This window comes from Agelaius phoeniceus, chromosome 22 (genome assembly GCF_051311805.1).
Source record: "Agelaius phoeniceus isolate bAgePho1 chromosome 22, bAgePho1.hap1, whole genome shotgun sequence".
NCBI classification, from domain to species: domain Eukaryota; kingdom Metazoa; phylum Chordata; class Aves; order Passeriformes; family Icteridae; genus Agelaius; species Agelaius phoeniceus.
The window spans coordinates 1990034-2016915 of record NC_135286.1 but is presented as its reverse complement, the minus strand read 5'-3'; the positions used below and the strand labels follow the sequence as shown (position 1 = coordinate 2016915).

The 26882-nt window shown below is 43.5% G+C and overlaps 1 protein-coding gene across 2 annotated transcripts; it reads right to left on the bottom strand.

Moving 5' to 3' along the window:
- Positions 1-720: 720 nt before the first annotated feature.
- Positions 721-25421, bottom strand: PTP4A2 (protein tyrosine phosphatase 4A2). Of its 2 annotated transcripts, none has more exons than XM_054648190.2 (6): positions 25223-25412; positions 16271-16992; positions 14604-14696; positions 6971-7101; positions 5343-5417; positions 721-4141 (listed from the first exon to the last, which is right to left on the bottom strand). In XM_054648190.2, exons 2-6 carry the CDS (start codon positions 16364-16366, stop codon positions 4033-4035), a joined length of 504 nt encoding a protein of 167 aa, XP_054504165.1. In that variant the 5' UTR covers positions 16367-16992; positions 25223-25412; the 3' UTR covers positions 721-4032. The 2 variants fall into 2 exon arrangements, with proteins under 2 accessions (XP_054504165.1, XP_077045724.1); XM_077189609.1 differs by lacking the exon at positions 721-4141 and adding an exon at positions 4893-5067 and having other exon boundaries at positions 25223-25421.
- Positions 25422-26882: the final 1461 nt, after the last annotated feature.

The following is a 26882-nucleotide window of genomic DNA, read 5'->3' as shown; positions in this document are numbered from 1 at the left end:
GCTGATCGTTATCAGTGAAAACCCAGGGAAAAGAAACACCTGAAATTAATTTGAATAAATTAAACAGCTCAACTTCTGTGAAAAAAAATCCAGGAAAAAAAAAGCACCTGAAAATATTTAAATTAATTAAATAGAACAACAGCATTTCAGTGCTAAAAAAGGAGAAAATATTGGTATTCAGGACCCCAAAATTCCCCTATTTTCACCCCAATACAATTCCCCCATTCAGGTGCTGCCAGGTCAAGCTTTGTCCAGAAAAGTTTTGGCAACAGCTCCTGGGAAAGGTCAGAGCTGTTGTTTGGGTTGTTTCAAGGTAAGTTTCCACTTTATTTTTTTTTTTTAAGAGATTAAAGAATTTTTAAAGAATTTTTTAAAGAATTTTAAAAAAATAATTTTTAAAGAATTTTAGAAGAATTAAAAAAAAAATTTAAAGAATTTTAGAAGAATTTTTAAAATAATTTAAAAATAATTTTTAAAGAATTTTTAAATTTTAGGAGAATTTTAAAAGAATTTGTAAAATAATTTAAAAATAATTTTAAAAGACTTTTTAAAGAGATAAAAGAAGAGAATTGTTCCTTTTTCCCTGCTAAAAAACCAGCTTTTCCCAGCAGCAACTCCAAACCACGGGGGCACAAACTGTTGGAGACAATTAAACTCAATTAAAGGTGATTATTGACCATGAATGAGCTGCAATAAATGCATCGAGAGGCAGAGGAAAAAGAGATTTTTACTGCAAGAACTTTATTGCACCAGGTTCAAGTGCTGAGCCAGGAGCTGCGCCTGGGGCACAGTGACACCCCCAGCTCCTGGGGACACCGGGACAATCTGCATTTCCCCGTCTAATTAAGGCTGGATATGATAATTAGGACATCATAAATCAAAGGGGGGAATTAGGGGGACAGGGGGAAGAATGTGAAGTTATACATGGAGCATTTAAAATTTGGTTTATTTTATGGTTCTTCAGGAGGAGTTGGGGTTTGCGTTCAGCTCAGCACCGTCCCCTCTCATCTGAATTCCAGAATTTGTCGAATTGGTTTAAAAACCAGGATACCTTTGGCTCAAAATTCCATTTTTTTTCTCTTTGCAGAAAGGTCCGTTTTTATCGACTCCTCAGGCTCTGAGGGTGGGAGGGGAAGGCAAAGGGCAGAATTGGGATTTCAGCACCATTTCCCTCCCTCCTCAGGGCAGCAGCCACCCCAAAAAACACTTCCAGCTCTCCTTGATCCATGGAAAAATCAGAATATTCCACAGGGAGGAGGGGATTCAGCACAGCCTGGAGGCAGGGAGGGTTTGGGGAGCTCACCTGAGGGACTTTGACAAGCACTGACATTTTCTGGGTCAATTTATTAAAATCTCTGCCAAGGCTGGAATTCCTAAAATCCATTTTCTGTGTTCTGGAAAGGCTCCTGCAGGAGTTTGGGAAAAGGGGAAATCCTGAGAAAGGGAGGATGGGGAAGGGATGGGGATGAAACCTCACTTGCTGCAGGTACAACCCAAAAAACCCAAATTTCAAAATATCCTGAGGGAACAGGGCCCAAAACCTGGATCCAAACCCTTCTAAAACTGGGTATTATGGGGAAAAATATTCATATTATGGAAAAAAATGTGGATATTGTGGAAAATTACCCAGGAGAACATGCAAGATCCCATCTGGGGCAGCCAAAATTAAAATTGTGTCTGGTAGAAGCAGTCTGGCCAAAATTGCTCCTCAAATCCTTCCATTTGTTCCCTGGCAGCCCCACAAAAAGATGTCCAAAAATCAAAATTTTTAGGGTGTGCTGATGAAGGGTGACAGGATTTAGGGTGGAAATTGGGATTCTCCCTCCCAAAAACCCCAATATAAAAGAATCAGAGGCTCAGCTGAGAAAATTCCCCCTCACACCAAGTGAGGCCTTCTCTCGAAATCCCAACTTCCTGTGCTCAGCAAGGTGGATCCAAAACCTTCTAAAACTGGGTATTATGGGGGAAAATATTGATATTATGGAAAAAAATGTGGATATTGTGGAAAATTACCCAGGAGAACATGCAAGATCCCATCTGGGGCAACCAAAATGAAAAATGGGTCTGGCAGGAGCAGCCTGGCCAAAATTGCTCCTCAAATCCTTCCATTTGTTCCCCAGCAGCCCCACAAAAAGATCTCCAAAAATCCAAATTTTTAGGGTGTGCTGATGAAGGGTGACAGGATTTAGGGTGGAAATTGGGATTCTCCCTCCCAAAAACCCCAATATAAAAGAATCAGAGGCTCAGCTGAGAAAATTCCCCCTCACACCAAGTGAGGCCTTCCCTCGAAATCCCAATTTCCTGTGCTCAGCAAGGTGGATCCAAACCCTTCTAAAACTGGGTATTATGGGGGAAAATATTGATATTATGGAAAAAAATCTGGATATTGTGGAAAATTACCCAGGAGAACATGCAAGATCACATCTGGGGCAGCCAAAATTAAAATTGTGTCTGGTAGAAGCAGTCTGGCCAAAATTGCTCCTAAAATCCTTCCATTTGTTCCCTGGCAGCCCCACAAAAAGATCTCCAAAAATCCAAATTTTTAGGGTGTGCTGATGAAGGGTGACAGGATTTTGGGGTGGAAATTGGGATTCTCCCTCCCAATAAAAAAGAATCAGAGGCTCAGCTGAGAAAATTCCCCCTCACACCAAGTGAGGCCTTCCCTCGAAATCCCAATTTCCTGAGCTCAGCAAGGTGGATCCAAACCCTTCTAAAACTGGGTATTATGGGGGAAAATATTGATATTATGGAAAAAAAATGTGGATATTATGGAAAATTACCAGGACAAGGTACTCAAAGTAACTCCTGGGGCAACCAAAATGAGAAATGGGTCTGGCAGGAGCAGCCTGGCCAAAATTGCTCCTCAAATCCTTCCATTTGTTCGCCAGCAGCCCCACAAAAAGATCTCCAAAAATCCAAATTTTTAGGGTGTTCTGATGAAGGGTGACAGGATTTTGGGGTGGAAATTGGGATTCTCCCTCCCAAAAACCCCAATAAAAAAGAATCAGAGGCTCAGCTGAGAAAATTCCCCCTCACACCAAGTGAGGCCTTCCCTCGAAATCCCAATTTCCTGTGCTCAGCAAGGCCGGGCACGTGGAAAGCAGCAAAAAAAAATTAAAATAAAAACCCTTTTCCATCTTTCTGACAGAGAAATTAATTTTAAACCCTTGTTTGAATCGCCCCTCGCTCGCCCAGGACACTTTGGAACATCAGTCTTGTGTGCCAGGATGGATTTTCTGTCTCAAATTAACATTTCAGCCGAATTCTTTGGGAAAAATCAGAGTGACACACACACAGAGGATCACACACACACTCCCACAAAAAAACAGATTCACCACAGGGTTTAGGCAGTGAGGGTCCTGTTCAAGCCCCCCAGGAGTCAGAATTCCATGGAAAACATCCCCCAAAATCCCTGGGATGTGCCCAAAAAAGGGGCTTAAGGCTGTCAGGCTGCTCCCAGCCAGCTCCTCCTCGTGTCCCTGGTTAAAAACAAAAAAAAATTTCCTTTTTTTAAAGAGTTTAAAAAGGAATTCACATCTCAGGAATTCACATTCCCGGCTGGGGGTGCTTTTCTCACCTCGAGAAAATCCTTTCTGCACAAGGCAATGCTCTGCTGCTTTTCCTTAGACATAAAGTTGACTTTATTTCTTTTCTTAAAAAGTTAAAAATACAGAAGGTTCAGAAACTGCTTTTCTCCTTGCAGGTTGCAGCTTAAGGAGAAAACAATCCTTCACTGAAATGTTTCTCTTAATTGGCTTTTTTATTATTATTATAATTATTATTATATATTTTTCTAATTTTGGGGTTTTTTTTCCTCTCAATCATCATCACCCTTTTTTTTTTTTTTAAGGACAGAGGTTCAGGAGCACTGACTCCACCACTAATTTAATGACATTTTTTTTCCTTTTTTTTTTTTTTCTTTTTTTTTTTTTGATTCCAGATTCACATTTCCAGGTGCCAAGAGTCCAGAGAAGAGCCCCCCGCTCACTTCTGCCTTCCTTTTGAGATCAACATTTTGGTTTTTGTGTTTATTTATTGAACACAGCAGTGACCGTTGGCATCTTTGAAGCGTAATCTCATCTTGGGCCGGTATTTCTCCAGATAAAGCAGCTGTTTGGAATTGAAAGCTCCCCTCCTTTTCCTAAAAAATAAAAACCACAAAAAAGGTGGATATCAATGGGAAAAAAAGCACTATTTTGCTCACTTCAGGCAGATTAGTTTTAATTTAAATTAATATTTTAAGAATGTTTTTATATTTAATAATATTCAAAATATATTAAATAATAATTATTGAAAGCTCCCCTTCTTTTCCTAATAAAAAACCCACACAAAAAAAGTGGATATCAATGGGAAAAATCCACCTTTATGCTCACTTCAGGCAGATTAGTTTTAATTTAAATTAATTCATATTTTAAGAATGTTTTTATACTTAACAATATTCAAAATAGATGAAATAATAAATATTATTGAAAGCTCCCCTCCTTTTCCTAAAAAAACACAAAAAAGTGGATATCAATGGGGAAAAAGCACCTTTATGCTCACTTCAGGCAGATTAGTTTTAATTTAAATCAATATTTTAAGAATGTTTTTATATTTAATAATATTCAAAATATATTAAATAATAATTATTGAAAGCTCTCCTTCTTTTCCTTAAAAAAACCCACAAAAACGTGGATATCAATGGGAAAGAAAGCACTTTTTTGCTCACTTCAGGCAGATTAGTTTTAATTTAAATTAATATTTTAAGAATGTTTTTATATTTAATAATATTCAAAATATATTAAATAATAATTATTGAAAGCTCTCCTTCTTTTCCTAATAAAAAACCCACACAAAAAATTGGATATCAATGGGAAAAATCCACCTTTATGCTCACTTCAGGCAGATTGGTTTTAATTTAAATTAATTCATATTTTAAGAATGTTTTTATACTTAACAATATTCGAAATAGATGAAATAATAAATATTATTGAAAGCTCCCCTCTTTTTCCTAAAAAAACACAAAAAAGGTGGATATCAATGGGAAAAATCCAATAATAAATATTATTGAAAGCTCCCCTCCTTTTCCTAAAAAAACACAAAAAAGGTGGATATCAATGGGAAAAATGCACCTTTAGGCAGATTTTTACCTCATTTGCACTCACTTCAGGCAGATTTTCACCTCACAAAATTCAAGATATTTGAGCTTTTTCTTCCCATTTAAACGCAAATTTTAACGAGATATTATTTATTTTAGGATAAAACTCATAAAAAACCCCAAATCTCTTCCTTTACAGGTTCAGGCAGGTCAAAAACCACAGAATAAAAGATTCCTGAGGAAGAAAAAAAGACTTTTCACTTACTGCCTTATAAACTGAACTGCATCCTCATACTTCATTCCACATTCAATGAGAGCAAGCGCGACCAGAACGGGAGCCCTGCAGGAAAAAAAAAATCAATATTTAAGGGAGAAGCACAGAAATAATAAATGGAATCCTTCACATCTCATCCAATTGCTCTCCCCAAACAAGCAGCTGAAGGGTTTTTCCCCTCAGCATTTCCTATAGAAAAGTGTTTTGCCCGATGTAAAATGACTTTTTTTAGAAGGGATTCTGCTTGCAAAGGAAATAAAAATCAATAGCAGCTCTTTAGTGGTTGGGGTATGAGAATAATTCTGGGGTTTTATCTCCCTTTAACCTCATTTTCTGGTTTTTGACATCTCCTGAATGCTTTTGAGTGTGGAGTCAGCTGTGCAGACACTGAGCTATGGCTTTAGAGATATTTATGTATTTTTCTTTTTTAACTAATTCTCTCAAGGAGCAGGGAGAAGTAGAATTTTCTGCTTTGGGATCTTCATTTCAGAAGTCAGTTAAGGGTAAAAAAAAATGGGGTTTTAACACCCAAGAATCCCAAAATACATTGAATTTTCTCCACCCCACAATGCAAGGGGCATCTCTAAGGGTGGTGTAAAGAAGAATTAAAGAGGTGCCAGAAATGGGCCAGGTCCTGTGGCTAAAGTGAGAAAATTCAGGAGGAATAATTCCCACTATTACCCTGCATCTGAATAAATACAATTATTCATTCTCCAAGGGTGAATTTGATCAATTCACAACACTTTGAAATCACTGAATTCATGATTAGCACAAGTGTCCCCCAAAGTTCTTAATCAATTATGAAATGAATCAATTAATTCATATCATGTATGAATATAATACACTGTATGCATATAATAATTTATTATTTAAATTGAAATTAATGAATTAATACTTTAAAGCTGCATGAAGTCCCTGTTGCTTTCATGACACAAATTTGATGTTGGTTTAAATTATTTGGGAGAAAACTGAGAAGCTGGGGTTTGTTGAACACCTTCCTGCCAAATTATTGAAGCTTATTATGGCATTTATTAAATTAATTATTTAATATAATTAAATAACTAGTTGATCCACGATTAATAATTCTATTAAATTATCAATATAAAAGTATTCATAATTACATTAATTTAGTATTCAAATTTACCATTTAATATAATTAATTAATCTACTAATAGTTATTACATTAATTATATTCATTTATTGATATACAATTATTGATAATTATATTAATTTAGTATATAAATTTATTATTTTATCTAATTAAATAATTATTTTATTTGCTATTATTATATTAATTCTACTGACTTACTAATACAAAATTGTTAATAATTATGGTAGTTCTGTATTTAAATTTATTAATAAGCTCAATACAAAATTATTTATTTTACTAATAAATTTAATCTAATTAAATAGTTGATTTACTAATAATTATTAAATTAATTATATTGATTAATGACTATACAAGTGCTAATAATATAATAATTTCGCATTTAAATTTATTATTTAATACAATCAAATAATAACAATAAATAACAATACGTCGAATCTTGAAATAAATAACAATTCACGAATATTTTCATTAAATTCGTTATTATTTCAGCCAATTCCAGGGCACTGACCTTCCCAGCCCTGCCACACAGTGAACGGCCACGCAGCACCCGGGCTCCTCCCGAAATTTGGTTTTCAAAAGGTTCAGCCAATCCTCCACGATCTGGCTGGGGGGCGGCGCTCCATCATCAAAGGGCCAGTCCTGAGGGGAAAAAATCCTTTAAACCCACAGCCTGCAGCAGGGACAGAAATCCTACATTTAGCAAAAAAAAACAAACAAAAAAAAAGGATAATAAAGATAATTTTTGGGGTTTTTTTCCTGGCGGCACAGGAGTTTGCAGGTCGATAAAATGCAACGTTAAATGTTTAACAACCATTTAATTGCACTTGGCACTGCAGCCCCACCTGAACTCCTGGGCAATAAAGAATTTTTAAGAGAAATCCCTGCCCCTGAAATGCCATTTTATGAAAAAAAAAAGAGGTGAAAATCAATGGGTGTTTTCAGATAAACACGGGGAGAGAGAAGAACTCTGCAGAGCTCTGCTGGTGGCTGAAAATCCCATTTATGCTCCAGGCTCTGAGGGGGTGAAGCTGCCCCTAAAAATTCCCAATTCCAGAGGAGCAGCTCCCTCCAGGAATTCAGGGAGTTCCCAAACACCTGAGTGTTTTCAATTTGAAAAAAACCCAAAAAACCCCACTTTTATGAGGAGAAAGGTGCTCAAATAATGGCAGTTTCAATTTGAAAAAAAAAAAACAAAAAACCCCCACTTTTATGAGGAGAAAGGTGCTCAAATAATGGCAGTTTCAATTTGAAAAAAAAAAAACAAAAAACCCCCACTTTTATGAGGAGAAAGGTGCTCAAATAATGGCAGTTTCAATTTGAAAAAAAAAAACCAAAAAACCCCACTTTTATGAGCAGAAAGGTGCTCAAATAATGGCAGTTTCAACTTGAAAAAAAACCCAAAAAATCCCACTTTTATGAGGAGAAAGGTGCTCAAATAATGGCAGTTTCAATTTGAAAAAAAAAACCCAAAAAACTCCACTTTTATGAGGAGAAAGGTGCTCAAATAATGGCAGTTTCAATTTGAAAAAAAAACCAAAAAACCCCACTTTTATGAGGAGAAAGGTGCTCAAATAATGGCAGTTTCAATTTGAAAAAAAAAACCCAAAAAACTCCACTTTTATGAGGAGAAAGGTGGTAAATAATGGCAGAAATTCACTTTTTTTGCTGCTGAAGGGGCAGCCCCCATTAAATGCAGGCTATATTTACTATCAATAATCAAAAATTGATATTTTTTTTGCCATGGAAGCAGCTTTCATTTTTCCTCACCCAACTTTCCTGGAATTTGTACTTCACATCTTTCCTTTCAGGCCCAAGCACAACATCCCAGAGTTTATCATTTTCTTGGATGTAGGGAGTGCTGGAGAAAGGATGTAAAGGGAATCAAAACAGTATTCAGTAATTATAAAATAGTATTTAGTAATTATAAAATAGTATTTAGTGATTATTTAGCACTTTTCTTTAGGTGGTTGTGATGTATTTTAGCAGCAAAACTCATGGCAGGGTCCTGGATTATTCCAGAACCAATGAAAATGGATGGAAATTGCTTTAAAAAGAGCCCTCTCTCCTCTTTAGGACTAAAATTCTCTTTCCTGGAGCACTTTAAGAAGAAGTTTTGATGAAATAAAATTCTCTAAAAGCTGGAAACAGCACAAACCACCAGAGTTTTCATTCTGAGATGCACTCAGCACTTCCTGAAGAGCAAACACAGCTCAGAAATGTGCTGTTAAAAAAAAAAAACCAAAAATACCAAAATAATTTTATATGGGATTAATTCACCGAGCTTGAAGAGTGCAGAGAAACCCTTTGTTAAAAGTCCTTGGAAAATTAAAAATATCTGGGACAACACAGCAAAGGGAAAGGCCACAGGAATAAAACTACAAATCAAAAATTTGTTCTTTTTCCTAATAAAAGGTTTTTATGGGATTTTCCAGCCAATCCCACAGTGCTGCTGGGTTATTTCAGGTCTGTGGCACCCCCTGTCCCAGCAAGAGAGGCACAGACAGCAGGATGCTGCTTCTGAAAGAGGATTTTCTGTGTTTAATTAAAATTAACTCCTTTCTTTCCTATCCACACAACTCCTGGGCTGGCCTGCATCAATCCCAGCACTGATAAAACACACAGGGACAAAATAATTCTGGCATCAGGGATGGAATTGCAACAAAGTTTTGCAGGGATTTTTTATTTTTTTCCTTGTTCTGAGCTCTGCCACCTCTGGGTTCTGGTTGGACAGGAAAAAAAAAAAGCAAATTCTGAGGTGCACAGTGATTAAAAACCAGGATTGCACAAAGGGGGAGAGGCAGGAAAGGGATTTATCATTTTTTGCCTTTTTTTTGGAATGGCACAAGAGCTCCAGGAATGGCCACACAGGTGGTGAAGTGACAGAACTTGGAGGTGATAAAGAAGATTTTCTTCAAAAATAGCGGATTTAGGAGCCCCAAGGAATTTCCACCTCCCTGTGCCAGCCTGGTGGTGGCTCTTGGGGGCACAGAGGGGAAAAAAAGCTGATCCAATAAATGAAAGAGTGAGAAAAAGACAAGGAAATATCCCTTGGATCATGGAGATGAACAAAGACACCTGTGGAAGCCAAAAAGTGCCAAAAATCACCTCAGAAAAAAGAAAATACTGAAGATGAACAAAGGCACCTCTGGAAGCCAAAATTGCCAAAAATCACCCCAGAAAAAAGAAAATACTGAAGATGAACAAAGCCACCTGTGGAAACCAGAAAGTGCCAAAAATCACCTCAGAAAAAATAAATTGAAGATGAACAAAGCCACCACAGGCCCCTCTGGAAACCAAAAAGTGCCAAAAATCCTTTCAGAAAAAAAAAGAAAATACTGAAGATGAACAAAGCCACCTGTGGAAACCAGAAAGTGCCAAAAATCACCTCAGAAAAAAGAAAATACTGAAGATGAACAAAGCCACCTGTGGAAGGCAAAAAATCCCCTCAGAAAAAAAAAAAGAAATACTGAAGATGAACAAAGACATCTCTGGGAGGCAAAAAGTGCCAAAAATCCCCTCAGAAAAAAGAAAATATTGAAGATGAACAAAGCCACCACAGGCCCCTCTGAAAACCAAAAATTGCCAAAAAATCCCCTCAGAAAAAAAAGAAAATGCTGAAGATGAACAAAGCCACCACAGGCCCCTCTGGAAACCAAAAAGTGCCAAAAAATCACCTCAGAGAAAAGAAAATATTGAAGATGAACAAAGCCACCATAGCCCCTCTGGAAGGCCAAAATCCTCAGAAAAAAAAAAAACAATTAAAAAAATTTTAAAAATTCCTGGTTTTCCTGATTTTGTGCTCCTGAATTTTTGTGCAGCCCAAGGAATGAAATCCATCCCTGCAGGGAATTGCAGCCCAGCCCCAGCAACAGCTCCTTCCCTATTTTCTGCCATCTGGAAAAAACCCAAAACTCTGGAGCCACCACATTTTACCCATGACCCAGTCCCAGGTTTGCCAAAACATTTCCATTTTCAGGGGTTTCACCACATTTGTGACCTCGGCAGTGCTAAAATAGCCATTAAATGGTGCTAAAAGAGGCGCTAATCTTGCCCCAGGCTGTGTTTTTAACGCTCAATGTTATTTTTCACAGGCAAATATTAGCTGGAAATAGCGAGGTGTTATTTTCTCAGCCGGGGGTCACTCAATCCCATTGCAGAGCAGCAAGAGGACTCTGGCTGGAAAATAAAAAGCAGGAATTCATGGGGAAAAGGAGCTGGATTTATCTCCCTTCTGGAGCAGTGTCCCGAGGCTTTTTAGGATGAAATATCTCCAAACAAAGAGATTTTGCTCTCCACACCAGGGCAGAGCTGCAGCAAATCCCATTCCCAGTTTTTGCTTTTTGGGTTTTTTTAGCAAAGCTGCCTCAAAGAGCAGCTTTCAGTTCAAAATTGAGGTTTTTAAGCTTCCTAAGAAGGAAAAAAAAACTTGAATTATTTTAGAAATACAAACCCCAAGGCCTGGAGAAGGTGGGAATTCCACCCCATGGCTGCCCTGGGAGGAATTTCCCCTCTGGAACAGGAATTCTCTCCCCCAAGCCCCAGCTTAACTCAGGGCTCAGAGGGATTCCACAGCACAAATTTAATTTAATTTAATCCTCCCAGTGCCCTCTCTGGAAGGAGGAAAAACACAATTCCAGAGGGCAGCCCTGCAAGGAGGGACTTTTCCAACCACGTGGCTGCCTGGCACTGGAATAAAAGCTCAGCAGGGCTGGGAGCCAGCAAATCTGACTGACCTGCACGTGGAATTTTCACTGATATGCCACAAGAAAATTATTTTCTCCTCATGGAAAACTGCAGGAGTTTTTCCATGGTTTTGAGGTTTATTTTCTGCATGGAAAACTGCATGAATTTTCCTCTGGAAGCCGCAAAACCTGACTGACCTGGATGTGGAATTTGATATTCCAGGATAAAAACTTTCTTTTCCTCATGGAAAACTACATTTTTCCTTTAGAAGCCAAGAAACCTGACTGATCTGCACGTGGAATTTGCATTGATATGCCACAATAAAAATTTTTTCTCCTCATGGAAAACTGCATGAATTTTCCTGTGGAAGCCACAAACCCTGACTGACCTGCATGTGGAATTTGATATTCCAGGATAAAAATCTTTTTCTCCATGGAAAATAAAAATTTTTTCTCCTCATGGAAAACTGCAGGAGTTTTGCCACAAACCCTGACTGACCTGCATGTGGAATTTTCATTGATATGCCACAATAAAATTATTTTCTCCTCATGGAAAACTGCAGGAGTTTTCCTGTGCAAGCCGCAAACCCTGACTGACCTGCATGTGGAATTTTCACTGATATGCCTGGATAAAATTTTCTTTTCCTCATGGAAAACTGCATTTTTCCTGTAGAAGCCAAGAAACTTGACTGACCTGCACGTGGAATTTTCATTGATATGCCACAATAAATTTTTTTTCTCCTCATGGAAAACTGTATTTTTCCTGTAGAAGCCAAGAAACCTGACTGATCTGGATGCAAAATTTTCATTTATAAGCCACAATAATTTTATTTTTCCCTCATGGAAAACTGCAGGAGTTTTGCCACAAACCCTGACTGACCTGCACGTGGAATTTTCATTGATATGCCACAATAAATTTTTTTTCTCCTCATGGAAAACTTCAGGAGTTTCCCTGTGGAAGCCACAAACCCTGACTGACCTGCATGTGGAATTTGATATTCCAGGATAAAAATCTTTTTCTCCATGGAAAAAAAATAAAATTTTCTCCTCATGGAAAACTGCAGGAGTTTCCCTGTGGAAGCCACAAACTCTGACTGACCTGCATATGGAATTTTCACTGATATGCCAGGATAAAACTTTCTTCTCCTCATGGAAAACTGCATTTTTCCTGTGGAAGCCAAGAAACCTGACTGACCTGGATGCAAAATTTTCATTGATAAGCCACAATAATTTTATTTTTCCCTCATGGCAAACTGCAGGAGTTTTCCTGCAGCTGAGTCACGCAAAGCTGCAGGAAGGCTGAGGTGCAATTTCTGCCCTCACACCACCAGGCTGTTATTACTCACTCCAACAAAATCAACTGATTTTATCAGTTACTCTAATAATTCCCAAGTATTGCTTGGAAAAACACTGCTGGAAGCTCGGGGTGAGCACACACCTCTTAAAAAAACCTCCCTGGCTCAGCCAGACACCATTGCACAATGGCAATGGGAGAAATTCCCATTCCCAGCAGGAATTCCACCTGCTGAGCTCCACTCAGGGCTCAGGAGGGGATTTGGGGAGGAATTCTTCCCTCTGAGGGTGAGGAGGGGTTTTTGGGATGGATTTCCCAGAGAATTTGTGGCTGCCCCAGGGGTTTTTGGGGTGGATTTCCCAGAGAATTTGTGGCTGCCCCAGGGGTTTTTGGGATGAATTTCCCAGAGAATTTGTGGCTGCTCCAAGAGAATTCAAGGCCAGCTCGGATTAATCTGGATATTGATCCACACCTGGCCATGGTGTGGATGAATTTTAAGGGTTTCCAACCCAAAACATTCCAAGATTCCAGGGTTCCCTCCTGCCACAGAGAATTATGGCAACTCAGGGTTTAGGAGGGGATTTTGAGGAGGAATTCTTCCCTCTGAGGGTGAGGAGGGGTTTTTGGGATGGATTTCCCAGAGAATTTGTCACTGCCTCAGAGGTTTTTGGGATGGATTTCCCAGAGAATTTGTGGCTGCCCCAGAGGTTTTTGGGATGGATTTCCCAGAGAATTTGTGGCTGCTCCAGGGGTTTTTGGGGTGGATTTCCCAGAGAATTTGTGGCTGCCCCAGGAGTGTCCAAGGCCAGGTTGGATTAATCTGGATATTGGGAGTGTCCCCCTGGCCATGGTGTGGATGAATTTTAAGGGTTTCTAACCCAAAACATTCCAGGATTCCATGGTTCCCTCCTGCCACAGAGAATTTGTGGCAACTCAGGGCTCAGGAGGGGATTTTGGGAGGAATTCTTCCCTCTGAGAGTGAGGAGGGGTTTTTGGGATGGATTTCCCAGAGAATTTGTGGCTGCTCCAAGAGAATTCAAGGCCAGGTTGGATTAATCTGGATATTGATCCACACCTGGCCATGGTGTGGATGAATTTTAAGGGTTTCCAACCCAAAACATTCCAAGATTCCAGGGTTCCCTCCTGCCACAGAGATTTGTGGCAATTCAGGGCTCAGGAAGGGATTTTGGGAGGAATTCTTGCCTCTGAGGGTGAGGAGGGGTTTTTGGGATGGATTTCCCAGAGAATTTGTGGCTGCTCCAAGAGAATTCAAGGCCAGCTCGGATTAATCTGGATATTGGGAGTGTCCCCCTGGCCATGGTGTGGATGAATTTTAAGGGTTTCCAACCCAAAACATTCCAGGATTCTATGGTTCCCTCCTGCCACAGAGATTTGTGGCAATTCAGGGCTCAGGAAGGGATTTGGGGAGGAATTCTTCCCTCTGAGGGTGAGGAGGGGTTTTTGGGATGGATTTCCCAGAGAATTTGTGGCTGCCCCAGAGGTTTTTGGGATGGATTTCCCAGAGAATTTGTGGCTGCTCCAGGGGTTTTTGGGGTGGATTTCCCAGAGAATTTGTGGCTGCCCCAGGGGTTTTTGGGGTGGATTTCCCAGAGAATTTGTGGCTGCCCCAGGGGTTTTTGGGATGGATTTCCCAGAGAATCTGTGGCTGCTCCAGGAGTGTCCAAGGCCAGGTTGGATTAATCTGGATATTGATCCACACCTGGCCATGGTGTGGATGAATTTTAAGGGTTTCCAACCCAAAACATTCCAGGATTCCATGGTTCCCTCCTGCCACAGAGATTTGTGGCAATTTGTCACCCACAGGCTCAAAAGTGGCACTTTCTGTAACAGCAAGGAGAGGGAATTTTATCCAACAGCAAAGCCAAAAAATGCTGTGGGGACAGAGACAAGAATCAAACCAAGCTTCAACCACAGGGCTGAGCACCAAATATCACCAAAATAATCCCTAAAAAAAAAAAACCACACAAAATATCTCAACAAATCCAAAAACCACACAAAAATCCATTGAGTTTTTTTAAACCCACCTTTACCTGGTGCTAAATTTTGGTTTTGGCCATGCTGGACCATCCCCATGCACTGAAGGGATCCCCACAAGTTCTAGAGATGAAAATTCCTATTTTTAGCCAGTTTTAAAGGCAACTCACTAGAACTTGGATTCCTTCTTTCTCGATTGGAGCTTGATCATAAGTGGCATCACAAACTCGCACCAAGGTTGTCACCCCGTACTTCTTCAGCTCCTGGAAGAGAAATGAAACACCTGAGCACTGAATAATGAAGAAATCTCTCTTTTTATCAGCTCTAAAAATCAACATTTTCCACACTTTTTATGGCACTGCACTGTGGAAGGAGCAAAGGGATAAAATTTGTGAGGAAATTTAAAAAGGGACAGAAAAAATGTTTCTAAAGGGGGGAAAAATTGGAATTTTTATAAGAGGAAAATTGCAATTATAAGAGTACTAAAATAGCTGCTTAAATGCTCCATGCAGCTTCTCCTCCTCTTTAAATAGAAGCCTGGGACTGTTTGCTTCAGCCAGTGTTGACATTTGGAGGAACAGAACACACACCCCACCATGGCCCAGCTTCCTGGTAATGCACTAAAAACAGCACCCGGTGCCAGATAAAGAACCAGAGCATCAAACAAAAGCTGCTCCAGCTCACTCTGAAGGCACAAAAAAATCAGAATTTCTGCTGCTGTTTGGGGCTGAATTGCACCTCAGAATTAGCAGGAATATGCATTGCAGGGAGTGCTGAAAAAGGGAGGAAATTCTAAATGAAAATTCTAAATGAAAATTCTAAATAAAAATTCTCAATAATTGGGGTGTTAGAATCCTAGATTATGAGAATTTTAAAATTTCTGTGCTCAAAGGCACAGACCCACAGGGGAACACTGCACTTGACCTAAAGTCATAGAACAAACTACTTAATTTGTTCTAAAATTAATTGATAGTACTGAGATTACAAGTGTGCAATATCACAAAGTAAAAAAACTTAAAGATTTTAGAATATCAAAATAAATACAAAGCAAAATAGAAGTTTTAAGGTAGAAGCAAGTTGCTCTTCTTTACCTTCTTTTTCCTTCTTCTTCACAGATTTAAGTGATGTTTTGTAATTAGACAAGTCCACATTACAAGCTTCAAAAAATCAATTATTGAGTTAAAAGAAAACAATAATCTAAGTATCCTTTCTTAATTAGACACTGGAGTTAAACAACTCATCCTGTGAACCCAAACTTAATTTGTATTTCATTTTCTGAGGGAGGAGAAAGCTCAGCTCCAACTCTTAACTCAGCAATGGTTGACTTATTTATTAAAAATTGCTTAATTTTCTCCTTTATTTTCATTGCTAAATGAAAAAGAATAGTTAGAGTCACAAAATCAAAATATTTTTTATAATGGGGTGGTTTGGATGGGGATCCAGTTCCACTCCTTTGGTTGGGGACACCAACTTGGCCTGGGACATTTCCAGGGATCCTCTGGGAATTCCATCCCAGCCCCTCCCAGGCAGGAATTCCCTGTACTTTTAACCTAAATTTTTCTGTTTGAACCCATTATTTTTGCCCAAGGATACTTTGATGGAAAGGGGGATGTGTTTGCATCCCAAAATTGAAGCTGACAAATGCAGAAATTCACCAAAAAAAAACCCAAAAACCCCAAACCTACCACAGTGAATTCTGTTCTCATACTGTGAGGAGAATGTGAGCAAAAAAAGACAAAAAACCCCTTAAATTTCCTTGCAGGGGTGAGGAAGGGCAGGTGAGCAGATTCCTGGCCAGGAATTGGGAGGGATTTGGGAATTTTTTGGGACTCCTTACCTCGATGAACTTGCTGAGGGTTGCATTGGTTGGGTTGTGAGTGATCAGGAAACGCAGATTTTCGTAAGTAATTTCCACGGGGGCTGGACGGTTCATAATGGCAAAAAAATGGTGTGAGGGGCCAAAAAAAACCAAAAAACAACCCAAAAATAATAATAAAAAATCAAAATAAAGGGAGAAAAATAAAACAAAACAAAACAAAAAATAAATCAATGACCTTGGAAACGTTTCACAGCAGAAAACATCAAAAAGAGCACTAAAATGCCTGGGATTGATCAGAGCTTGCTTTGATGGGTTTGTTCCTCAATTTTTGCTCCTAGGAAAAGCAGGTTTGCTTCCAAATCCTCAGCTGCTGGCAGGGCTGGTGTCCTTCAGGCTCCCAAAATTCCCAGAGCAGAGCACAGGCAGGGCAGCCTGGCCTGCATGGAGGCACTGGTGAGGTGAGGGCAGGGCTTTGTCTCCACTTGGTTCTTCCCTGGGCCAGGAGAAATCCCATAAATCTGAGCCAGGTCCCGGAGTCTTGGAGGGGAAAAAAAAAAAAAGGGAAAAAAAAAAAAAAAAACCCAACAAAAAAAATGGGAATTTTTGTGTGGCAGCACAAAGAGGTTGGGGAGCCCCCTGTGAGCTCACTTGGCAGCCAGGGTGCTGTGCTGGGCCTGGCAGAATTCTGCCCTGACGCTCAGAATCGCCATAAATGTGCCAAGGATCCTCCAACAGAACACCTGGAATGGGGGAAAAATACAGGGAAAAGGATTGGAGGGGGCTGGGACCACAATGATCCCCACTCCTGAGACAGTGAAATTAAAATTATCATTAAAAAACACAAAGAAATGAAAGTGCGGATAGGTCGAATTCTAAATATTGTGAATAAAATTAAAATAATCATTAAAAAACCCAAATAAATGAAAGTCCAGATAGGTCGAATTCTAAATATTGTGAATAAAATTATCATTAAAAAAAATGAAAGTCCGGATAGGTCTAATCATAAATATTGTGAATAAACTCAAATTAAAATAATTATTTAAAAAATCGCAAATAAATCAAAGTCCTGATAGGCCTAAATATTAGAAATAAACTCAAATTAAAATAATAATTAAAAAATAACCAAATAAATCGAAGTCCAGATAGGTCTATTCATAAATATAATGAATAAATTCAAATTAAAATTATCATTAAAAAAACCCCAAATAAATGAAAGTCCGGATAGGTCTAATCATAAATATTGTGAATAAATAAATTATAAATCTTGTGAATATTCTCTTGGGATTTATTGGTAATTCCTGCTCCTGGAATGGGGGAAAAACAGCTGGAAAAGGGTCTGTGGGTTCTGTTCCCAGCAGTGTTCCCCCCGAGAAACTTAAATTAAAATTATCATTAAAAAACACAAATAAATGAAAGTGCGGATAGGTCTAATCATAAATATTGTGAATAAAATTATCATTAAAAAAATCAAAGTCCGGATAGGTCTAATTCTAAATATTGTGAATAAATAAACTACAAATCTTGTGAATATTCTCTTGGGATTTGTTGGTAATTCCTGCTCCTGGAATGGGGGAAAACACAGGGAAAAGGGTTGGAGGGTGCTGGGACCAGAATGATCCCCACCCCTGAGAAAGTGAAATTAAAATTATCATTAAAAAAACACAAAGAAATGAAAGTGCAGATAGGTCTAATTCTAAATATTGTGAATAAAATTATCATTAAAAAAAATCAAAGTCCGGATAGGCCTAATTATAAATATTGTGAATAAAATTAAAATAATCATTAAAAAAACCCAAATAAATGAAAGTGCGGATAGGCCTAATGCTAAATATTGTGAATAAACTCAAATTAAAATAATTATTTAAAAAGCCCCTGGGGCTGGAGGCAGCTCCTGCTGGTGCCATGGGGGAATTCTGATCAATGCAGGTGTGATCTGATCAATCCTGATCAATCCTGGTGTGACCTGATCAATGCAGCTGTGATCTGATCAATGCAGCTGTGATCTGATCAGTCCTGGTGTGATCTGATCAATGCAGGGGCCACCTGATCAATGCAGGTGTGATCTGATCAATCCTGATCAATCCTGGTGTGACCTGATCAATGCAGCTGTGATCTGATCAGTCCTGGTGTGATCTGATCAATGCAGGTGTGATCTGATCAATCCTGATCAATCCTGGTGTGATCTGATCAGTCCTGGTGCCACCTGATCAATCCAGGTGTGACCTGATCAATGCAGCTGTGACCTGATCAATCCTGGTGTGATCTGATCAATGCAGGTGTGACCTGATCAATGCAGCTGTGATCTGATCAATGCAGGTGTGATCTGATCGATCCTGGTGCCCCCTGCCCCATCCAGGTGTGACCTGATCAATCCTGGTGTGATCTGATCAATCCAGGTCCCACCTGATCAATCCAGGTGCCCCCTGCCCCATCCAGGTGCCGCCCATGCAGGTGGGAGGGAATTTGGGATTTTGGGATTTTTTTAGCTGAACACACGCTCAGATCCCTCCCCTCACACCCAGCCTGATCCGAGGTAAACCTGAGAGGAATTTCTTCTCAAATGGGCAAAACTGAGCAGAAAACCTCTGGGAAGGGCAGGCATTAAACAGCATAAATTAATTAATCAAGGTAACAACTGATCAGGAGAGAAATGAATTCCTGCCTTGACAGGAGCTGGAGATGGCTGGGAGTGAAATCCCAAACACCCACAAGCCCCAGCTCAGGATTCCTAAACCTGAGACTGCAGCTGAGCCAGGGGAAAGGAAACCCAAGGAACGAACGTGAGGAATTCCCAGCTCCAGCAGAGGAGAGAGGGGGAGAGGAGCAGCCCAGAGCAGCTGCAGCCTGCAGGGATTCAGAACAGGATCCCCTGCAAAGGGCAGCGGGATCCCCTGGAAAGGGCACCGGGATCCCCTGGAAAGGGCAGCGGGGCACAGGATGCACAGCAGGGCTGCTAATCTGTCACTGAATGGAAGGGATCCTTGGGAGGGCTCAGGCAACCCCAAACCAGTCTGTTCCTTTGAGGGAGGATGGGCAACCCCAAACCAGTCTGTTCTTTTGAGGGAGAATGAGCAACCCCAAACCATTCTGCTCCCCTAAGGGAGGATGGGAAATCCCAAATCATTCTGTTCCTGTAAGGGAGAATGAGAAATCCCAAACCATTCTGTTCCTTTGAGGGAGAATGGGCAACCCCAAACCAGTCTGTTCCTGTAAGGGAGAATGAGAAATCCCAAACCATTCTGTTCCCCTGAGGGAGGATCCCCGTTGCATCCATGAGCTGCTGGATCTCCCTTTTCCCTGGAATCTCTGGAATTTCCACAGTGAAATCAGCACCACAAAGGGATCCCATCAGATTTCCATCCTGCCTCAGGATTTTGGCTTTTCCTGCCACTCTGCCCATGCCAGGTTTTACTTCCCCTTCCTGAAAATTCCCCTCTCCATCCCTACACACTGCCAAAATATTTCACCTGCAACATTTTCTATGTGAAACAAACCAGAGAGGTCTCCAAAAGGAGCCTTCAAACCTAAACCACAAATCAGCCAAGGAGAAAAAAAATACAACTGGAATTAAATGGTTCTGGATGAACTCCTGGCTGAAGGAAGCTTGCTCAGACTGACACGTGCCTGGAGAGGGGTGAGGTCAAAAAATCTTCACTGTTCCACCCTGTCCACCCCCGCGGGCGGCTGCAGCTCCCTCCCAGTCCCTCCCAGTCCCTCCCAGTTCGGGGCTGACTCACTCGTTTCCTCTGCAGATACGGATCTGCCCCAGCAGGAACAAGAAAGCCTCAAAGGAGCCTCGAGTGACAGTGACACGTCAGGAAATGGTGACAATTGTCACCTGCCCAAGGGGGGACACAGGCCTGAGGCAAAGCTGCCAAAGCTGGGCCAGTGCCTGACTGGGAATGGATGGGAAAATCACCCTGGGAACACTGGGAATACTGGGAATACTGGGAATATTGGGAATACTGGGAATACTGGGAATAGCTGGACACTGCCAGGGTCTCCCAGGAAAGTGCTTCATGCTCTTCTCTGTCAGTGCTGCTCTGAGACTGGGATTATTCTTTAAAAAACAACACCTTCCCCACCCATCTCTTAATACCATGTTTGAATGGTATTTGCATTCCATACCCAAAAAGTTGAAAGTTGCTAAAAGTGTTTGAAGTCAAAGTTGTTTAAAGTGTTTGAAGTCAAAAGCAAAAGGCTCTGCTAAAAAAATATAAAATAAAAAATTAAAACTTGAGCTACAATCCTGTTTAAGGCACGGAATTACATTCAAGTGAAATCAAAAATTACTTGCAGCAATTTGTTTGCAACATCAATAAGTGTGGACACGAATCTGCCCCAGCAGGAACAAGAAAGCCTCAAAGAAGCCTCGAGTGACAGTGACACGTCAGGAAATGGTGACAATTGTCACCTGCACAAAGGGGGACACAGGCCTGAGGCAAAGCTGCCAAAGCTATGGATGGGAAAATCACCCTGGGAACACTGGGAATCGCTGGACACTGCCAGGGTCTCCCAGGAAAGTGCTTCATGCTCTTCTCTGTCAGTGCTGCTCTGAGACTGGGATTATTCTTTAAAAAACAACACCTTCCCCACCCATCTCTGAAGTTTTTAAAGTTGAAAGTTGCTAAAAGTGTTTGAAGTCAAAGTTGTTTAAAGCGTTTGAAGTCAAAAGCAAAAGGCTCTGCTAAAAAGAATTAAAACTCGAGCTACAATCCTGTTGAAGGCACGGAACTACATTCAAGTGAAATCAAAACTTACTTGCAGCGATTTGTTTGCAACATCAATAAGTCCTTCCTAAAAGTCAGGAGGCTGAGCTGTCTAAGCTGGGCTTTGAAAACAAGGCCCTGCCTGATCAACAGCTCAGCCTAAACGTTCTCCCAGCAAATATCAAACCCAGCAGCAAGAGCCCATTAACGAGTGCAGCAGGACTTGAAAGCCGCTCCAGAAATCGCCCAGAAGCTGCAGAGCTGAGTCACTCGCACCCTGCTCATCTCCCTCATTCGAGTTTCCACGCCGCTCTGCCCGGCTTTGGAGCCGAGCAGTTAAAGTTAAAGCAGGCTCAGAGCCGAGCCTGGGGCTCACTGATAAATGTCAGGGCCCTCCACAAAGTCCCGATTGTTCCCAGGCCCGGCCCAGCCTCAGGGGCACAGCTCGGTTTGCAGCGAGAGCTGAACTCTCTGAAGAGAAACAAGGGGCAACAAAAAAGCTACAAGTAACAGTGGAGCCAACCTGGAGAGCTCCGAGGGCTGGGAAAGGACATTTCACACCCCCCGAGCCGCCCACAATCAGCACAAAGCTGTGAGATGATCCCAGGCATCTCACTCGGAAGGCATTTGATATTTCTTATTTAAGAGGTGGCCCAAAAAGAGCGAGCTCCAGGGCACGGGGCTCAATTCCAAGGTTCTCATGAGCTGCCAGAGGAACCCAGAGCACCCAGAGCAGGAAAACCCCACAGCCTGGACACCCTTCCCTTCCTGCCCCGCTGCAGCCCCAGAAATGGCACCCCCGGGCCTGAACACAATAAACCCTTCACCCTTTACAGAGGCTTCCCTTTCCCACCCCCCAAAAAAAAAACCAATCCCCAGCTTTTATCAAACTTGTTCCCCATCCACACAGGAATCACGAACCCTGAAAATGGGGTTTAACCTCCCAAAACGCACAGCCCACAAACAGAACCTGGAACCGCAGCGCGGCTCAGGTGGATTCAGGCACCTCCAGGTGACCCCAGCGGCCTCGGGAACCAATTCCAGAGCTTCTCTGGGAATTCCATCCCACAGGGAATTCTTTCCCACCTCCAAACCCACTCTCTGTCAGGGTTTTTTTTTTTTTGGGATGGGAAAGGGAAGCCTCGAGGTGATCTGTAAAGGGTGAAGGGGTTGTTTTTTGTGTGTTTAGGGCTGGAAAACTGTTCAGGACTGTGAAAAATGCATGTATTTTATGACTGGCTTTTCACAAATATTCAAGTGAATATTAGATGTGTTGTGTTAGAAAGTGATGCTGTATTCATTCTCTTAAGTAGTGTGTTAAATATAGTTTTAGGTTATAAAAATTGTTAAAATAGAAACGATGCTGTGTAGGATACTCTTTTTAAAATGAAAGGACTTGCACCAGATAGCAGCCACAGGACACCTGAATCTTTCAGAGAAAAAGAATTTATTGCCCCATTATCAGAAGAAATGAACTTCTTCCCATCTCAAAGGCGCTGTCAGGATTCAGAGGAAGAAGCTGACACTGACCAGACAGAATCCTGTGTTTGAATGGAATTTCTGCATCATGGATGAGGTGTATGAATATGCAACAGGCTGTTGTTTTTAAGGGTTAATCCTCTGTTAACGTGGGGCCTTTTTTGGGCTTGTGCTGCCCAAAAGGTACCTGGACTGTCCATAACTCTTTGTATTTATTGTCTCATACTGTCCTAATTCAGTTTGTCCAAATTATTATTACTCTAATTATATCACTATTTTTATAACCATTTCATTACTATTAAACTTGTAAACATTTGAAAAACAAGGGGTGCCATTTCTCAGGATGGAGGGGGCAGCAAAGGAAGGGTGTCCAGGATGGGGCGGTTTCCCTCTCATGCTGGAATTCCCTCTCATGCTGGAATTCCCTCTCATGCTGGAATTCCCTCTCATCCCGGAATTCCCTCTCATCCCGGAATTCCCTCTCATGCTGGAATTCCCTCTCATCCCGGCATTCCCTCTCATCCTGGCACTCCCTGCTTGCCCTGCACCCCCAGGGCTCCTTTCCCTGAACCCCCGGATCTGCTCCACAGGGAGCAGCCCTGGAATTGCAGAGGGGACAAAGTCCAGGCAGGAGCACCCTGAGCTCTGCCCTGCCCTGGGGAACAGGAGGATGCAGCTCTGCAGGGAATTCATTCTCTGGAGTTTATCACTTTGGTTTTTTGGTTTTTTTTTTTTTTTAATTAAAAATCACAACTAGACCCCGAGTAAGACCCACATTCCTGGCTGTGCATCCTCACTCCTACCTTAACTCCAGCTGAGTTGATTAAATCCAAGTATTTCTACATGTTGAGTCATAAGGAGACAGAGTTTTCTGGCTGCTGCTAGTGGTGGGTTTCTCTTTATTTTTTCTTTTTTTTTATTTAATTTTTTTTCCCCTCTCCTTTAAATCCTAACTGCAGTTCTGAGTCAGACCCTGCCTGGTTCATTCGGGGAGTTTCGAGGCGAGTTTCCATTTATACAGGAGCTTTTCAAAGCCAAATTTCTGCCTCCCCTCCTCCTCCTCCTCACCCCGAAACCAGCAGAGAGCACACACTGCCCCGGGAGAAAATGCAGATCGTGACTAATCACACCCAGGAACCATCATGAGACAGAAGGAAACCACTTCCAGCACTTCCCCACAGCCTCACCTGCCCTCCAAAGCCCCCAAATCCCCCAAGCTCAGCCCCAAGCACAGCCCCGAGCTGACACTGCCCAGAAATCCTCCCCTCCCTGACTCAGACCTTCCCGCAGGTCACTCTCCACTCTCGCAGGACTTTTCCCGAGGCGTTGCTTGTCCCAGGATCCATCGGCTCCATCCCCCCCCAATCCCTTTTTTCCCCAGCCCCAAATCCCACAGGGCAGCCCTTTATCCAGACAAACCGGCCCCACAGCCCTGCCCCCATTCCCAGCCCAGGAAAACCACCACATCCTGGACACCCTTCCCTTCCTGCCCCCCTGCAGCCTCAGAAATGGCACCCCCCAAGCTTTGTCCAGCCCTAAACACACAAAAAAAAACCAAAAACCCTTCACCCTATACAGATCACCTCGAGGCTTCCCTTTCCCACCACCCCCCCCAAAAAAAAAAATCCCCAGTTTTTATCAAACTTGTTCCTCATCCACATAGGAATCAGTAACACCCCTCCCCTCAAAACACTGATGAAAATGTCCCCCCAACGCCAGATAGAAATAAAATAAAAACCAGGTAAAATCCCCCTAACACCAGGTGCAAAGTCCCCCTCAAAACCAGGTGCAAACCCCACTAAAACCAGGTGCAAATTCCCCCCAAAACCAGGTGCAACCCCCTCAAAAACCAGGTGCAACCCCCTCAAAAACCAGGTGCAAATTCCCCCCAAAACCAGGTGCAAATTCCCCCCAAAACCAGGTGCAACCCCCTCAAAAACCAGGTGCAAATTTTCCCCAAAACCAGGTGCAAATTCCCCCCAAAGTTAGGTACAACCCACTCAAAACCAGGTACAAAATTCCCCCCAAAGCCACGTTAAGAACCCCAAAATTCATCCCTCCTGCAGCCTCCCTGTCCCCCCACTGTTTCAATCCCCCAGGAAACGCCCCCCATTTCCTGAACATCCCCCCCAAAACCGGCTGCAAGGGCGGGGGGGTGACACTTGGGGACCCCCACAAGGCTGGGGGTGGGCACTGAGCCCCCCACATCCCACAGGTGAGGAGGACCCCCCAAAGCAGCCCTGCAGGGAAATGGGACCCCCAAAGCTGCAGCTCAGGGCCCCTGGGGACCCCCAGAGCAGCCCCCCAAGCTCAGGAGGGACCCCAAAGGTCTGAGCTGCCCCCAAAGCCCCTGCCCACACACAGGGAGCCCTCAAAGCGCCCCAAACAAACCCCACAGGCCGGGAATTTCCTCCGTAACAGGAAGGAGTCCCCGACGCAGCCCCTGGACCCAGGCAGAGCCTCGTGGAGCCCCAAATCCCCCTCCACAAGGGCCCTTCAGCCCAGAGGGAACCTCCTGCACCCTCCAGCCCACCCCAAACCAACGCCTCAGACTCCTGCAGCCCTAAAACCCTCCCAAACTGGCCCCCAGAGCACAAAACCCCTCCAAACCACCCACAAGGGCCTGAGGAGATTCTCCTGGCCAGAGAGGCCCCCTCTGAGCAGGGAATCCCCCCCAAACACACCCGGGATTCCCCCCCCCGTTCCCCAGCTCCCGGGGCGGCGCCTCCGGCCTCTCCCGCTCCCCTCCGTTCCCCCCGAAGCCCCTGGGCTGCCCCCTCACCGTGGGCATTGAGCGGGCCGGGGGCCGGGCGGGGTCGGGCAGGGTCGCGGGCGGGCGGCGGGGCCCGTGACGGGGCTGGGGCTGCGCTGGGCCCGGTCCGGCCGGAGACACCGAGAGCCCGCGCGCCGCCACACGGCTCCTCGCGCACAGGCCGCGCCCCCCCCTCCCGCCCGCCGCCCCGTGGTACGGCCCGCCCCTCACACCCACGGCCGCCACAGTGGTACGGTCCGCCCCCACACGCCCCGGGGCAGCGCGCTGGGCGCGTCCATTCCAGGCCTGGAGTGGGGGGGGGGGGGGGGGGGGGGAGAATGGGGAATGGAGGGATGCATGAGGAACTCGCAGCACTTTGGAGTGTCTGGAGGGGCCTCCAGGGAAAGCGGAGGGGGATCCTTCATCACGAACTGCAGTGATAAGACAGGCAACAATAGAGGTTAGGTATTAGGAGGAAGTTCCTCTCTGTGAGCGTGGCGAGGCACTGGCACAGGGCGTGGAATGCCCCGAGCCTGGAATTATTCGCAGCCAGGTTAGATAATACCTTGAGCAACCCGCTCTAACAGGAGGTGCCCCCTCTCCACGCATCCTTCCATGCCTCATAGCAACCCCCCCTTATATCCCATGGTACAGGCCTCTCCCCCCCACTTTGGGCATTGGTATAGCCCGGGGCGGCTCGCCCTCCCTTGGTACATCCCGGACCCCCCCGCAGCCCTCCCACACTTGGACCGGCTCTCCGGCCGCACGTGCACACGGAGCCTTCCACGCCAGCATCCCCCCCCGCCAGCGCAGTGGTACAGCCCGCTCCTCCCCACTGCCGTCAGTGGTTCGGTCCTCTGGGAGGGGGGGGGGGGGGGGGGTTCTTACGGCTTCCGCTTCCCTCTCAGCCCGCGGCGGGACCGGGGCCGGGATTTGGGAACCGGTTCCTGGGTACAGAACACACGGGGTGCGTCCAGCCCTGTCCCCCGTGGAAGCCCCGCGTCCCCCGGGAGCGCAGCCCGCGGTGGAATCGGTGATCCGTGGATCCGCTCCCGGCTGGAGCGCGGCGTTCCGTGCGTCAGAGCGTGGCTGGCCTCAGAGGACCCGAGGGGACACCCCTGCGGCGTGGCCAGGTGTGACAGTGCTTGTGCAACACCTGCTCCCGATCCCACCTGGAAAAGGGAGGCAGTTCCCGTCACAATCCTGTGCCAGAACCCGCTCAGAGCCAGCGGTGCCAGCTGGGGCCACCGAGTGCCACGTGGAGCCAGCGCGGTGTCCCCAACATCGGGTGACATCTCCTCACAGCGCAGGGAGAGGTGGATTAATAAAGATCCCTTGTTTCCTGCACGGGCTGGAGGAGATGTGTGATTTCCCCAATTATAAAAGTTGTTGTCTTCCCATTTCCCATGCCCTGACTGTGGAATTTTTAATAAATGGCTATGTTCTATACTAATTTAAGCAGCTGCAGCGCCTGGAATGTGTGCTAGTGAAGTGATGCCTCCACACACAATAATAGAAACCTCTGAAAAATAGACTTTTTGCATTTATAGAATCATGGAATACCTCAAGTTGGGAGGGACCCATAAGGGCCACCAAGTCCAACCCCTTGCCCAAACCCATTAGCGAAGAAACTCGAAGAATCATCCATGAAGGAGCAAAACTGAGGGTGAGAAAAAAGGAACCAGCAAAC

Bases quoted from the DNA above. Each gene is read 5' to 3' on its own strand.
- PTP4A2 (XM_077189609.1), bottom strand. From the start codon at position 16,366: ATGAACCGTCCAGCCCCCGTGGAAATTACTTACGAAAATCTGCGTTTC. The intron at 5,418-6,970 runs GTCAGTGCCCTG...TTTTTCCTGCAG, and splicing joins TGTGTGGCAGGGCTGGGAAG to GGCTCCCGTTCTGGTCGCGC. The intron at 5,068-5,342 runs GTAAGTGAAAAG...GTGTTTTTTTAG, and splicing joins GCAGTTCAGTTTATAAGGCA to GAAAAGGAGGGGAGCTTTCA.